This window comes from Hirundo rustica, chromosome 5 (genome assembly GCF_015227805.2).
Source record: "Hirundo rustica isolate bHirRus1 chromosome 5, bHirRus1.pri.v3, whole genome shotgun sequence".
NCBI lineage: Eukaryota > Metazoa > Chordata > Aves > Passeriformes > Hirundinidae > Hirundo > Hirundo rustica.
Window position 1 is genome coordinate 4695745 of NC_053454.1, and position 14975 is coordinate 4710719.

Genomic DNA, 14975 nt, shown 5'->3' on the forward strand with positions numbered 1-14975 from the left:
GCCAGCAGTGCCCTGGCAGCCAGGAGGGACATCCCTGTCCTGGGGACATCCCTGTCCTGGAGACATCAGGCACAGCCGGGCAAGGGAGGGGATTGTCCCGCTCTGCTCTGGGCTGGAGCGGCCTCGCCTCGAGTGCTGGGGAGCTTTGGGTGCCACAATAAAAGAAACACATTAAACTATTAGAGAGTGTCCAAAGGAGGCCACGGGGATGGTGAAGGGCCCTGAGGAGAAGCTGTGTGAGGGGAGGCTGAGGGCACTTGGCCTGTTCAGCCTGGAGGAGACTGAGGGGAGACCTCAGTGCAGTTACAAATTCCTCATGAGGGAAGAGGAGGGACAGACACTGATCCCTTCTCTCTGGTGACAGTGACAGGACCCAAGGAATGGCCTGAAGCTGTGTCAGGGGAGGTTTAGGTTGGATATCAGGAAAAGGTTCTTCCCCAGAGGGTGTCTGGGCACTGAACAGGCTCCCCAGGGCAGTGGTCACAGCACCAGCCTGGCAGAGCTCAGGGAGTGTTTGGACAATGCTCTCGGGCACAGGCTGTGACTCTGGGGGATGGTGCTGTGCAGGGCCAGGAGAGGGACTGGATGATCCTTGTGAGTCCCTTCTAACTCAGCTTGTTCTGTGGTTCTGTGATTCCATCACCTCACAGAACCACAGGCTGGGTCAGGTTGGGAGGAACCACAGTGCATTACCTGGTTCAACCCATGACAACAGCTGCCTCCAGAAACACGTCCTGTAAATACAACCAGTACAAATAATTGTGTATTTATGGGCATAGATGGGGTTGGGAGGGTTGTGGGAGTGGGTCGAGAAGAGACAAAGTATCGCTTCGGAACAAAAATAAAGTCATACTCTGATTTCTTCATATCCCTAAACCTGAAGCCAGAAGGAGACTGTAATGAATGAAGCATCCAAATGTTAAGCTTTTTTATGAGGTATAGATGATCCCCTTAGGACATACAAACACTGATTTTATAAGGAACGCCCTCACTACTAAAAGATTTATACCTGAATCCATTTCTGAATCAATTTTTCCTTGAGGCTTTCACTAAGACTCTTGTAGAGATTATAGAATTTGAGTTAGATGCCAATGCATTGTCATTCTGTATACAGAAACATTTTGCTGTTTTAGTGTTTTTAACAGGATCATTAAGATGCGGGTAGGAGTTGTTGGTTTGATGGTTTGTTATTTTTTAAACCTCAGTTGCAGAAACATCTCCTCAGTCCATTGCATTGGAAACCTTTCTCTGCATAAAGTCTTTTGATTCTGTAATTAACATCAATGCAAGGCATCATCACTCTAACTGTTGAAGTTTCAGGATATGGAAATGAGCTGTACAATATCTAATTGGCCAGACATACATGGAACAGAGGAAAAATAAACTTATTTTCTATTGTTTTGATGCAGTAGTTTGCTTCCTGTCACAGAACCCTCTGTCCCACCAACATTAATTTTGCTGATTTATTCAAGTGCCTAGAAAGAAACCATTCAGCCCAGGGAGAAACAATGCAGCAATTATTAACACTCAGGTTGCAGTGACAGGGGCTGCCTCACAAAGCTCAGGTCAGACCCAGTTCTAGAGGGGTAACCAAAGCCCTGCTCACTGAACTAGGACTGCAGCCCTTTATGCCACAAACATTGTGGTGAGCTTCCCCCCAGGCACAAATCCTTCGGGAAAATCTTGTTGCCCAGAAAAGCTGTGAATTCCCTATCCCGGGAAGTGTTTGAGACCAGACTTGGGCCTCTGAGTAGCCTGGTCTAGCAGGAGGTGTCCCTGTCTGTGGCAGGGAGTTGGACCCAGATGGTTTTTAATGTCCCTTCCAACCCAAACCATTCCGTAATTCTGTGGCAGGAGACACTTGGTCCATACAATAAACTCAGACATATTAAAAAACTTCAGGCTGTGCTCAGCCTGGCATCTGTACAAACTGCACAGTTGGTACAGCCACAAACTGGACTTTGTGGGCAGTTATTTAACAGAATCAAATATACCCCTGATTTCCCATTCAGAATCTAAAGCCGGTTTGTCTCCTGGTGCTGGCCTGAGCTAAAAGACGTCCCATTGACAAATGCAGGTTCCAAGAGGGAGGGTTTAGCAGGGAGGCCATCCTTGGAGAGAAAGCCTGTATTTAGGGAATTGCTAAACCAGGGACAGCTTCTTGAGCTGGTTTAGCCCTTACTCACCTCAGTGATGACTCTGGACCTACATTTCTGGCATCAGCTGATGTCTGATCGCTGTCTCCCAATCTTACCCTCAATCAAACAACCCAGCAGCTTGAAATCCTCATGACTTTTGTTAGCTGTAGTGGCTTCATCACCTCCTATCACTGGAACTTAAGGATATGCAAACAAACTGGTCATTCCACACCATCTCCCTGGAATCAAGGCAGGAACCCAAGTGTGAAGCTAAACCCTGGCCTCTACCCAGCTATCCAGCTTCCAGGAGCTAAGGGGAGCTGACCCTTCTAAAAACAGACAAGTTTGTGGGTTTCTATAATTTATAGGTTGTAAGTGAAAATAATCCCAGCATCTCAGCCCTGGGAAAATGACTGGGAGGAGCTGGACCACTGCTCTCCTTTGAAAAGAGCACAGAGAAATTCAGAGCTGAGGATTCCTTTGGAGGGATTAGCCCCACTTGTGCTTTAGCCTGCTTTATTTTTAACCTGCAGCCTGTGGTTTTCAGTAACAGGGCTATGGTTGAGAGCATCTGCTGAGGAATTAGTTAGAAATTGACTTTCTGGGACTCCTGTAACTCCAGAGAACAGAGATAAGGACCAGTGGAGAGTGATGGTAGGGAGGGTGTATGTGGAACAAGGATCATCCAACTTGCTCTTTTTCTGTGCAGTCCCCATTACGCTTTTCAGCAAACAAATTCTATATTTTGCTTCTGGAAAATCCTGCAAATTTTTGTGGTGCTGCTATTAGTATAGTTATTGGGGGGAGGGGAGGGGGGTGTTGGTTCAGCATTATTAATGCCAAATGAAAATAAAGAAGCACACAAACACTACCTCTCATCCCCTAAGCTGTGCCATGGCTTGGTATTTCTAAAGAGGCTGACATTTCTACAGTGCTTCACAAGCAGGAGATCAGATTTCATCTTGGCACCAGCTGTGGTCACATCAGCATCAGAAGCACTTCAGTGGGAAGTCCGATGGACACCTCCAGCCTGCCAGCCCCAAAATGATCCTTTCAAATCCATCATGGCTTGGATTTCTCCTGGAAGGAAGATGCTTGCCAAAGACCTGTGGTCATCTTCATCTAAATAGTTTGGTTTTGTTTTTTTTCCCCTTTGCTCTGTGATTTGAAGCAAGTCTGTCTCATATCAGGGGCTTATCAAAGCTCATTTTATTCAGTAAATTTTGGCAGAAATGCTTCAGCAGCTCCAGGTCTTAGAGAAAAGCTTGACATTTGATGGGTTTTTGTTGCAGTTCACTGGGCTGCAGCCATACACCTCCCACTGCCTTTCTCCCTCCTGGAGACGGGGCAGCCAAGCACAGCAATCTGATTTATTAAAAACACAGGTGTCAGACCTGGGGCTGCCCCACAGTGCTAGGAAAGGTCACGTCCTGCAGACCTGCTCTTCCAGATCATCAGGTTGTGCTGCTGGTCACGGGGAGTAGAGCAGACCTGAAGATGGGAGTGGTTCACAAAGGGAAAACAGCAGATCAGGATAAATTCTGTTCTCGGAGACCCTGCACAGGGTTTTTCTGGTGTTGGGATCCTGCAAAGCCTCTACCAACCAGGAAGAAACAGGAGCAAAATGGGATGTAAGCTACTCGAAATGCATCTGCCAGAAAACCCTCTGACCATAGCTTGTCCCCCTGCTGTCAGGAATTGAGTTTGGCGGTTAATTCCTTCATAGAATCATGGAATGGTTGGAGCTGGAAGGGACCTTAAAGACCATTTCATTCCAACCCTAATTCTTTGCCCTGAAAATGACTCCACTGAATACCAATGAATTCCCGTGTGATAAATAAACCCAAGTCTTCTTCCCTGGAGGCCACACTGGTTTTTAAGGTTTTCAGGATTATGGGGTACATCTCAGCAGGAGTTAAGCTGAAAGCTGATAAAACCCTGACATCTAAGGGCCAGAACTGCAGCAGTGGAAACAGGCACATTTCTTTTCACCTCAGCATCCCTGAAAGGCTTTGATTCATGTGTCTCTGCATAATTAGTCATGGAGCAGTGATTTTTTTTTTTTTTTTCCCTGTGGGGTTTAAGAAAGCCATATTTCTGAAAGTCAGCATCAGAAAATAAGAGTGTGGTAAGGACTAGGACCACCCAAAAGCCACATCTAAGAGGAAGGTCTCAACCTGGCTAAAGGTAGCACGGCCTACAACAGGTCAGGTCTGGTCTGGTGTCCCCAGAAGTCACAAATATATGGAACAATGTGTTCACCTTCACCATGGAGAGCAATAAATCCACCTACTTCCCTTTTCTCCTGTTCCCCCATCATTGTCACCATTTCAGGAGATTGGTCAGGCTACTGCAGGACAAATGGGCAGGGCAGGGCAGGGCTCTGTGGTCCTGGAGCAAGAACTGGTGGCTTTTCTTAGCCCCAGGTGACAAACTTCTCCCTCCAGCAGTCTCCTGGGGCTATTCCCTTCGTTCCAGTGATGTTCACCTGCCTCTCCTGGAGGCACACGCACAAATCAGTTGCAACTCTGATTTAATTCTGCATCACAGAGCCATAGAATGCTCTGGGTTGGAAGGAACACTGAAAGGTCCTCTAGACAACTTCCCTGTCATGAGCAGGGACACCTTGCACTGGACCGAGTTTCTCAGAGCCCTGCCCAATCTGGATATAGGTCAACATCCTAAGAAGTGCTGAGCTGACAAATTACACATTTTTACTCCCTTTTGTTGGATGTCATCAGCTCATTTGCAGTGGTCAGACAAGTCACCAGCAGTCTGGAAACCCCAGAGCTGGCCACAGCAGTTTCACAAACACATGTTGGAAATTTTTGCACTAAAATTGCTTTTTTTTTTTTTCAGGCACTGTGGGATTGATGAAGAGTAGAAGTTCTCTGGAGTCCACCATTTCTCTGGAGGCTTAGCAGCATAAAAACAAAATATGAATATAGGTTTATTCCATGGCAGGATTTGTCTTGCACCTAAAGAAAAAAAAAAAATAATTTTTCTCAAATTCGTTGTTACACTGAAGCCAGCCTTGTCCTTGCAAAAGTAACTGGCAACATTAAAAGTACCCAGATTCTTTCTAAAATGAAGAGTTTTGAGGGTTTTGATTTTGCAGAAATCCTGCTGACACAGCAATGCCAGTGTGCAAAGTTCTGCAGGGCCAAGTTAATGTTCTACTGAATTCCTTTGCCTTGGGACTAGTTCTTGAACGTCTACAAAATGTATACAAATGTCTAAGCTAAATCCACAGGGGCTAATCCTCAATTTCGTATCCTTGCAGTTAAATTTGGAGCAGCAGTGGTGAAGACACTGTAATGGCAGCACTTCAGACCTGGTGACCTCTGTGAGATCCCTCTGGCTGTTGACCCTTAAAGGCACAAAATCAGCTTTCACAAAGTACACCTATTCTTCATTTTTAGTATTATTTAGTATATATTTTTCATTGGCCATGGAAGCTGTGGCTGCCCCATCCCTGGAATTGTTCAAGGACGAGGCTCTGACCAGCCTGGTCCAGTGGAAGGTGTCCCCGCCCATGGCAGGGGTTAGAACATGGTCTTCAAGGTCCCTTCCAACCCAAACCATTCCCTGGTTTTTCGGTGCGTTGTAACAGCCACAAACACCACTAGATGTCACAACTGCTTCACTGTTTGACTGCTCACTCCTTAACAGCCATGGCTGAGGAGCAACTTTTCGCAGGTTTAACTGAGGAGCAAAATACAAAGACAACTAAGAAAACCAAGGTTTTGTCCTCAGAAAGTGCAGGGTGCTTTAGGACACACCATTCATGAGAAACAAACAAACAAACAAACAAAAAACCCGTGTGTTTCTCAAATCCTCTGGTTTGAGCACAAAAAGGCTCTGCAGTTTGTTCAATATGAAGGAAATTAATGTGCAGAACCACCCTGACCCTTTGCACAAAACTGGTGGGAAGAAGTTTGATGTGGGATACAAACAACTGTGCTGGAGGCAGGAAAGCAAAGTGACCACAGGATATTATTTTTGCTTTTATTCTGGTGATTTCAGTGCTGGAAGAGGCTTTCCTGCACTTTTCTCTAGATATGGCATATGGCATTTGTGTTGTCACTGTGGTTGTTGATGCTTGATGGTCCTGGAAGACCCAAGCACCCACCCACCTCCTCCTACTGAAATAGTGAAGAAATAGCAATAACATCAACTGAACTTAATTAGGCCAAACTCGAGGTGTTTTCTGTTGCAGGAGCTAATTTTAGATGCCAAACTGCCACAGAGACTGGCTGTATCTCTGCCCTATTTTAGCAGCTCGTGGCAGAGAGGCAAATGATTGGAAGGTGAAGGAGTGAGCACAGTTGCTTCAGCCCATGTGAAGGTCAGGGAAGAATATTCTTCCTCTGTTCCCAAGGCAATCTGATTTCTGTCTCTGCTGGTGTCATCCATAGGAACCTGTTCATCCTCAGGACTTGGCACTGATGTTGCCACAAAAGAAAAACACACTGTTTTCTGAGGGAGGTTCAAAGTAATTATCTCCCACAGGCTTATTGAGAGTTTTTCTTCCCTCCCCTAAACACACTGTATTCAGTGCACTGGCCTGTGCTATCCTTATGTGCATGAAAATAATAGCAAAGCTGAAGATAATTAATTCATTTATTCACTCTCTCGTGACCAGTAATTGCTCCTGTGGATTCCTTTTTCACTCCAGTGACAACAATTATTGCAAACAAAACCAAAACTGAATTCCTGTGAAATTGCTGTTAAAGCATTCCCTGGAGGTGGGGAAAAACAAAAAAAAACAAAAAAACCCACACTAAAACTAATAAAAAAGTGCAAAGAAAAAGAAAACAAAAGTGATTGTCGGAACAACAGCACCTTACAAGAAGCAGTGAACATTTTGGTGGGGGTGTTCTCACTGTGCTGAATTGTGAAACACCTTTGTGAGGGGAAGAGAAAGGGCAGATGCTGATCTCTGCTCTGTGCCCGGGGACAGGACCCAAGGAATGGCCTGAAGCTGTGTCAGGGGAGGTTTAGGTTGGATATCAGGAAAAGGTTCTTCCCCAGAGGGTGTCTGGGCACTGAACAGGCTCCCCAGGGCAGTGGTCACAGCACCAGCCTGGCAGAGCTCAAGGAGTGTTTGGACAATGCTCTCGGGCACAGGCTGTGACTCTGGGGGATGGTGCTGTGCAGGGCCAGGAGATGGACTGGATGATCCTTGTGAGTCCCTTCTAACTCAGATTGTTCTGTGATTCTGTGAAGAACTTGGTTTAACTTCATCCCTAAAATGGACATGAAATGGAAAAGTCCAGGAACTTCAGCTCAATTAGTTCATATCCCAACTGTTCTTTAAAAGCTGAGTGCATTTAATGGGAAAACAGATTTAAAATCCCACAGGAAATAAATGGCACTTTTACCTTGAGTGAGCTTTGAATCAGACCTGCAGTGGGCTCCAGAGGAAACCCACTGGAGGTGCTCTCATCTCTCTGGGAGGTGTCCCATCACAGGGCATTGGAAGCACAGGCAGGAGCCTGCTTTTCCTGAGCAAGGGGCATTTTCAGCTCAGTGGGGTTTCTGCTTGGTTACACCTCTTCAGTGGGTACCACAGAGGAGTGTCAGCTGTCTGCTCTCACACTCCACTGAAACACCCAGGTACATTTACCCTCAAACTGAAATATTTGCAGGGTTTAAATTCACGGGGATTATTGACAGGTTTAGAATGAGACAAGCCCAGGTCCTGCAGGAGACCACAGTGAAACACTACTCATCATATACCTGTGTTTGACAAAATATGATTCTGACTGGATTTACTTGTGCAGGAGAAGAAATATTTGAAAGGTGAGGTTTTAAATGGCTGATTCTGGCTGTGCTTCCTCCACGGTGGGGTGAACTGTAGAGAAGAAGGTGGACCACAAAGCAGGGGTGGGCCATGGGTTAGGACCCACAACTCTCCCCTGTAACAGGAACCCAGAGTGGCACAAAGGTGTCTGAACTGCCTCTTGGGCAGAGGGTTCCCAGCCTGTCTACATTCACCTAATTTGCATGATTTGCTTGTCACAAGATTATTTATTACAGTGGCTTTAGTCAAATTCCTCTTCCTCACTTTAAAGCCATGCTTTGTCCATCTGACTTCAGTTACAGCCTAAAACCAACTGAGGCCAATGAGTCTGCTCAAGCTGACAGGCTTTGCTAAATGAGCATCTCTGTTGGACTCAGTGGTGCTTTCTTTTGAGATAACACCAAATCACAACTCACCCAAGCCTGATGCCAACTCCTTTCATGACTGGAGGGAAAAGAAACTTGGCCCATAATTTGCCTGGGAAGAAAATAGGGAAGAAAAGAGAGAAGAGAAATATTTCCCTCCCCCCTTCCTTTCCTCAATATGTACCTCAGCTTTTTCTAAACCAATCTACCTAATCCTAGATGAAAACATTAATCACAGCTATAGATATATCCCCTCCTCTGCCCCATGTCAGCTGGGGAAGCACCCTGTGAGACCCAGAGAAGCTCCCTTTGGTGAACTTCCCAAGCTGTGCCAAGTGGAACAGCCCATCCTCAAGGCTTGGAGCTGTACCAGAGATGCTCCAGGTGATCATCCTCAAGACACCAAAGGTTCCTGGTGTGTTTTGCCTCGACTGCTTGAACTGACCTCCCCAAGCATTGTCTGTGTTTGTCTGGAGATGCCTTGCCTGTTTCCAGAAAAACAGGATGGTTTCAAACCATCTGTTTATCAGCAGGGGTGACAACTACTATTGCCAGGTGAAAACTGAGAGCCCTCATCTCTTTTGTCTTCTTGGAACTGTATTGCAAAACAAAAAGCCCCATAGCTGGTCAGGTTTGGTCACAACCCAGAAATTCCCTTTAGCAACCTGGCTGCTGGCACCTGAGTGTGTTAAATCAGACCTTTGTGGGTGATGAAGGCAATGACAGGTCTGATACTGGCTGTAGGGGGTCTGCCTGGCAAGCAGCCCCATCCCCAGCACAGCCACTTTCACCATTGCTCTGATGAGGTGGTAAACAACACAAATTTGAGTGTGTTGGCTTCCTTTCACTCTCCAAAAATCACCTGTCATGTTTCTGCAGTGCCCTGGCTGGTTCCCAGAAAGCATCCCCCACTCCCACATAGGTACCATGGAATTTTTCAGCACATGAATTTCCATATCCTCCTCCTGATCACACCTCTGTGTAGAACAAGCCCAGTGAGTGTGTCCCATCAGGGATCTTTCTGTGAAACACCTTGATTTTTAAAAGTGCATTTCACTCAAACTTTCAAAACATCTTTCCTCTCCATCTGTGAATCCATCTGCAGCTGAGAGTGATTTCTGTTTCATCAGCTCCACCTGCCTCACTGGAGCTGTTCCTGCTTGGTCTGGAGGTGAGGAATACTCACTGTGTGTTGTCACTCTCTGATCAGTGGAAGCCTTTTACCAGATCACGTTTTCCTAGCAAGTAAGCAAGAGCTTGGGCCAACATGAGGTACTCTCCACACCTGAGTAGATCTGAAAAAACTCTCTCTGCATCCTCCATGGAAGATTCTGAACTCAGGAAAATCTCGTAGCAATCCTTTCCACTTTTACACATCTCTAGAATTGCATTTTCTGGTCTAAGCACTGCAACACTTTCCTGGAGTGTTATTACAGTTCTCTGGTGTTGAGAGACTCATAGGCAGGAGGGGATGTGGGTTGCCTTTGTCTGGGGTGGGTGCTCCCAGGAAGTGAGGAGTCCTGCCTAAAACTGATGGGGTGAATCCATTTGGCTCTTTCCACAGTGCTCCAGGTTCGTCCAAGCTCATGTAGCTTTTTTTGAGTGGGAAGTTATGTGAGATAAATCCTTTTACTGATATGGGAAAACTAGAGTAAGTTGTTCCTGGTCCTGCTCTATCCATCTGTTTGATCAGCAAAATGGGTGCAGAGATGGATCAATAGACAAATAAACGAATTATAGCAGACAGTATTTGTCCGTGCTTGGCCAGCCATCTGGCTAAATAGCAATATTGATCCTGTGAATTATGGAATCCCTGAAATACCTCACTTACTCCTCAAGCAATAAATACAGGCCTTAGGGTGGGAATTTCTCCACTGAATTTTTCTTGGGAAAGGCAGCCATCCCCCACAGAGTAACAGCAACATGTGGATTCTCTCTCTCACATTGGTTTTATCTTAACCATTTCTCGTAAATTAGTCAAATGAAGACTAGAAAGGCGTCAGGGTTTTTTCTGTCTCAGTTACTGAATATTCAGTTTGGAACTCTGAGTGTTATTTAATCGAGAAATGTTTTGAGTTTTCCAAGCATTCATTGACCAAACAAAGCTTATTTTCCCCTTTATAACCAAAATGTTCCCAACCTGGATGACTGAAAAAAAGCCTCAAGAGCTCCCGTTAAGCACTCAGTGACTGCACCGCTTTCAGGCAGCCGAGTGTAAGAGCTGAGTGAAAACACAGAACAGGTGTAGAAACGATCCCCTGTGTGGGATGCCCCCACCAAAGCCTGGAGAGAAATAAAGGCCCAAGGCCAAGTCAGTCCTGATGCAGAGGGATGCAGAAGTCCAGAGCGGGGGTCCCAGAGGGGCTGTGTGGAGGGGTGGGATCGGAGCAGCTCAGAGGGGAGGGCAGGGCTGTCCTGTGCTGGGCACTGCCAGTTCCAGGTGGTTCTGGGGTTGCTGGGGTGTCCCTCTGTGACAGAGCCGCGTTCCAGGGCTCTCTGTGACACAGGGGCCGTGCTGTGCCCAGAGGCCACTGTCACCTCTGGGAGGTTTTTGGGGCACAGAGCCCTGGGGTGCCACTGCCCAAGGGCACCTTTCTCAGGAGGCAGCAGCTGCCTGAGAACCTCTGCAGGAAAGCATGCCAGAGACACCCAAGGAGGAGAAGGTGAATCCCAAATCCCTGCCCACCCAGGGGCTGCTGAGCCTGAAGAGGCGAAGGACGAGCAATGGGGCTGGAAAGGGAGGCTGGTGATGGGACGAGGCTGGGCTTGAGCTGTGCCAAGACAGCCCCCTCCACCCCATGCCTCCTCTGTCCCACAGATGGATTCCAAGCAGCCAGGGGCGGACCATGGGCAGCCACAGAACAAGAAGCACTGCCCAAATGCTCCTCCTGAGGCACGAGAGGCAGCAAAGGCACCAGCCCGGGGCAAGCAGGCGCCCTCAGCAGGGGCACAGAGCCATGTCCCAGCCCTGCAGAGCCCCTGCTCTTCCCCAGGCCCCTCCTCTGCCCAGGGGGCAGCCCAGACGCTCAGCGGGCAGTGGTCAGTGCTGGCAGCGCCAGGGCCTGGGGAGGGGGCCTGGGCCAACAAGGAGGAAAAGAGGGAAGCCGGCCATCCCCTTGAGCCGTGCCGAGGGGAAAGCCACGTGGAACAAGAGCTTTCCCAAGGGGAAGTCAACAGAATCCCGAAGCCGTCCCAAGGGGAAGACAGCGGCAGCAAAACATCGCTGCATGAAAACTGGAGACGCGTCACAATCCGGACTCTCTGGGTCAACCCCGAGTACCCGGAGCTCTTCTGGGACCCCTTCCAGGAGGAGGCGATGGCAGCAACTCCTTCTGCCTCAGACGAGCAGGTGCCAGCAGCAGGGGCACAGAGGCCTTCCCCGGACAGCCCCTGCTGCTCTCCCTGCTCCTCACGGACTCAGCTGGCAGCCCAGGCCCTCAGCGAGCCGCAGGGTGTCCACAGGCGGCCCTCCACCCCCAGGCGGGCTCTGCGGGCTCTGTGCACCCTGCTCTGGTGCTCCTGCATGGAGGTGTAGCTGCAGGATTAGTGCCTGCTGCCGGGCTCTAATTCAAATCGCTTCACCTGGGATGGTTCAGTTGGCAATAAATTATTTTTTTTTTATATTTGCAAAGAGCTCTGGAGAATCGCCACTGTCCCTCGTTACTGCACAGAGACTCAAAGCAGCCAACGCCTTTCCTGTAGGAGGACACGCCGATAAAAGGTGCTCATTTGCCAGCAGTGCTCAGCGAGCCACCTCGGGGCCCAGGGGGGTTCCAGCAGCACCAGAGATTTGAAACTCAGTGGATTCATGGTCACTGTGGCCAAAACAGCCGCCAATCGCCACCTCACCCTGAGAGCCTCTCTGGGAACACGTAGCCAAGCACAGAGGGCACCTCTCCACATTAGCTCCCCGAGGCCCTCTGCTAAGAAGTTGTCATCCAGGTGACTTGGGAATCTCCTGGACCCGTCTTTTCCCAGTTAACATCTGGGCAGTGGAATTGCCCCACAAAGACAAGGGTGGTTGGGCTGGTGGTGTCCTGAGAGTCCTTAAAGAATAACTCCAATATGCCATGGCCTGGCTGGGTCCCACAATGGCAATGAACAGTATCTTCTGACTGGTGTCAAATCTGGGCACTTGAGGTGAAGAAATATCACTTTGAGATAAAGGAGCTTGGATGAAATATTCCCTGCTGACCTGGCATATGGGAGATGGAATCAACTTTGCTTTCAGTTCACTGTCGCTAGAATATCCATGATTTTTAACTCTCAGGTATTAGATTTACTCCAGGGGAAACATCCCAGCTAAGGAATCAGATGGGGTTTCCTCTTCACAAGTCAGCACAGGCCAAGCTCAGCTGTGGAGAGGGAGCATGGAACTGTGCCTGCCTGGGACCTTAAAAACCTGTCCATCTGATTTTCAGGGAAAAAAAAAATCCCACCTTTTTTATCTTTTATACATCACCCAAAACTGATTTAGTTGAAAAACAGAAAAGGCAAGAAATTTCCCAGGCAGGATGGATTAAATGATACAGAATCTGAGTAATACCTTGATGTGATTGTGACTGTCACACGTGGCAAAACCTCCAGCTGTACAATCCAGTGAGCAGAGAAGATTTTTCTAATGGTTCTACAGCTGAGGATGTTCAATCTGCTAAAAATTTCCTTCTGACTTGCTTTTAAAGTGATAAAAAGCTATTGGCCAGCCTTGCTGGTGCTGAGGCAATGGTATTGGTGAAGCAGAGCATCCCAGGAACTGGAAATGAACCTCATTGGGCATTTGTGGGCATCAGAGATATGAATTACAGCAAAGCAACTCTTTACAGAATTTACAGAATTACAGCTTCCAAGGATCAGATCAGGGAGCAATAATGGCCTTGGGCTGCTGGGGAGCCTCTGGAAAAGGCTGTTGATAGCCAGGGCTATTAAAGCAGCAACTCCACAGGAAGAAGAGAGAGTCCAAACAGAAACACTCAGTGCAGCCCCCAAAGCCCCAGCCAGGGTCAGCATGTGCTGCTTGAGCTCTCCAACAAGGGTGAAAGAAATATTTCATAAATGATAAACCACAGCCCACAGCTGACCTGCAGAGAAACCTGCAGGTGCCCTGTCCAAAAAGTGGTGGTCTGTGGCGAAGAGGCTGAGTTTTCCCAAGGTGCTCATATGCAGTGTGTCATATCCTGAAAACCCTCTCAGGAGAAAGTGTGATCATCTGCTTGCTCTTCTATTAGACAAGATTTTGGTACATTACTTATGAGCTGTTGGATTTGACTCTTCGCTGATCTGGTCCAGCCCTCACTAAGTTACATATAAAAGTAAAGAAAAGAATTATAGTCTCCTCTTCAAAAAATAATACTCATTTAAGGGTTAGAGGAAGGCAGGACTGTCTCTTTTTATATATATATATGTATATATTTTTTTCCCCCAGCAATAAATTAAGATGGCAAGAAAAGCATCCCAGTTCACCATCTAGATTTACAGCGGGGTTTTTCAATTTCATTTGTCATTGCTGTTGGGGTTTAAGTCTCCTGTGGAATTTTTTCCCCCCTCCCAAGTTGCTAGGAGACTAAGTGGTGAGTGCTTAACGTGGACAAAAGAACTGATAACTTAGTTTTGGGGGAGGGAAAAAAGCTCCCGGAGAGAGCGGAGGGTGGGGAGATCTCGCGGTTTTTTCTCTTCTTTCTTCTTCCGGGGGGAGCACGGATCGGGCCACGGCTGGCTGGAGTCCACGGTTAACGAAGGAGTCTGGTCCTGGGAATTCTACCATCTGTTGGAGTATCCAGGAATTCGGAGTTTCTTCGCTGTCCTGCTGGATTTTGGGTGAGACCGGGTCCCGCCGCTGCTTCTTCTCCGGCACTGCCACTTCTGCCTGCCGAGGACACCCCCTGCCTGCGGAGGACAGTCCACCGCGCCCGGCTTCCAGCCATCAGCGCCGGAGCTTCCACCGTGTGCCCTCGGGGTTCTTGGTTCTGTTCTACTATTGTTATAATTGCTGTTAGTTTTTTTTTTTTTTGTCTGTCCTGTTATATTTACTAGTAAAGGACTGTTATTCCTTTTCCCCATAGCTCTGACTGAAAAGTTTTATTCTTAATCTTCCGAATTATAATAACACAGAGGGAAGGATTCAAATTCCTCATTTCCTAGAGAGGCCTGCCTCTCCATAGCAGATACCTGTCTTTTCAAAAACCAAGACAAAATTTGGCGCCCAACGTGGGGCATTGAGAGAAAAAGGAATAACAGTTCTTAAGTGCCTACATTGCTGTGCACTGGATATCATGTGGTCTTGCTTAACCTGGTTTGGGTGGCATGTGGCTGTGGCCGTATTTCTCCCATTTGCAGGCCCTTTTCTAAACATGGGCCCTGTAACTAAGGTTACTGTGGCTGTCATCAATTTTGCTATATGAGTTAACGAAGTGAGGAAATCGTGGATTTTTAATTTCCTCTGGAAGGCAGGCACATGGATTCAGAGCTATCATACACTAACTGTGTGTTTCTGGAGTTACTTTAACAACGGTACCTACTGTGAAGAAATGACACCGGGAGAAATTTTTTCACAACCCTTCACCCAGCTCTTTGGGCCTACCCCACCAGTCTTTGAAGAGTTCAAATCTCTGAATGTTAATGACATCATACAGTAGCTGGTGTTGCTGGTATGCCTGTTCTGTTTAGCAT

General features: G+C 47.5%; 1 protein-coding gene across 1 annotated transcript; it reads left to right on the forward strand.

The window, feature by feature from the left end:
• The first annotated feature begins 10671 nt into the window (after nucleotides 1-10671).
• LOC120753155 (uncharacterized) lies at nucleotides 10672-12846 on the forward strand. The gene is made up of 2 exons (XM_040065126.1): nucleotides 10672-10972; nucleotides 11128-12846. The coding sequence occupies exons 1-2, from the start codon at nucleotides 10946-10948 to the stop codon at nucleotides 11842-11844; spliced, it is 744 nt and encodes a 247-aa protein (XP_039921060.1). The 5' UTR covers nucleotides 10672-10945; the 3' UTR covers nucleotides 11845-12846.
• The last annotated feature ends 2129 nt before the right edge of the window (nucleotides 12847-14975 follow it).

Coding starts and splice junctions, on each gene's coding strand:
- LOC120753155 (XM_040065126.1), top strand. CDS start 10,946: ATGCCAGAGACACCCAAGGAGGAGAAG. Junction 10,973..11,127: donor AGACACCCAAGGAGGAGAAG/GTGAATCCCAAA, acceptor TCTGTCCCACAG/ATGGATTCCAAGCAGCCAGG.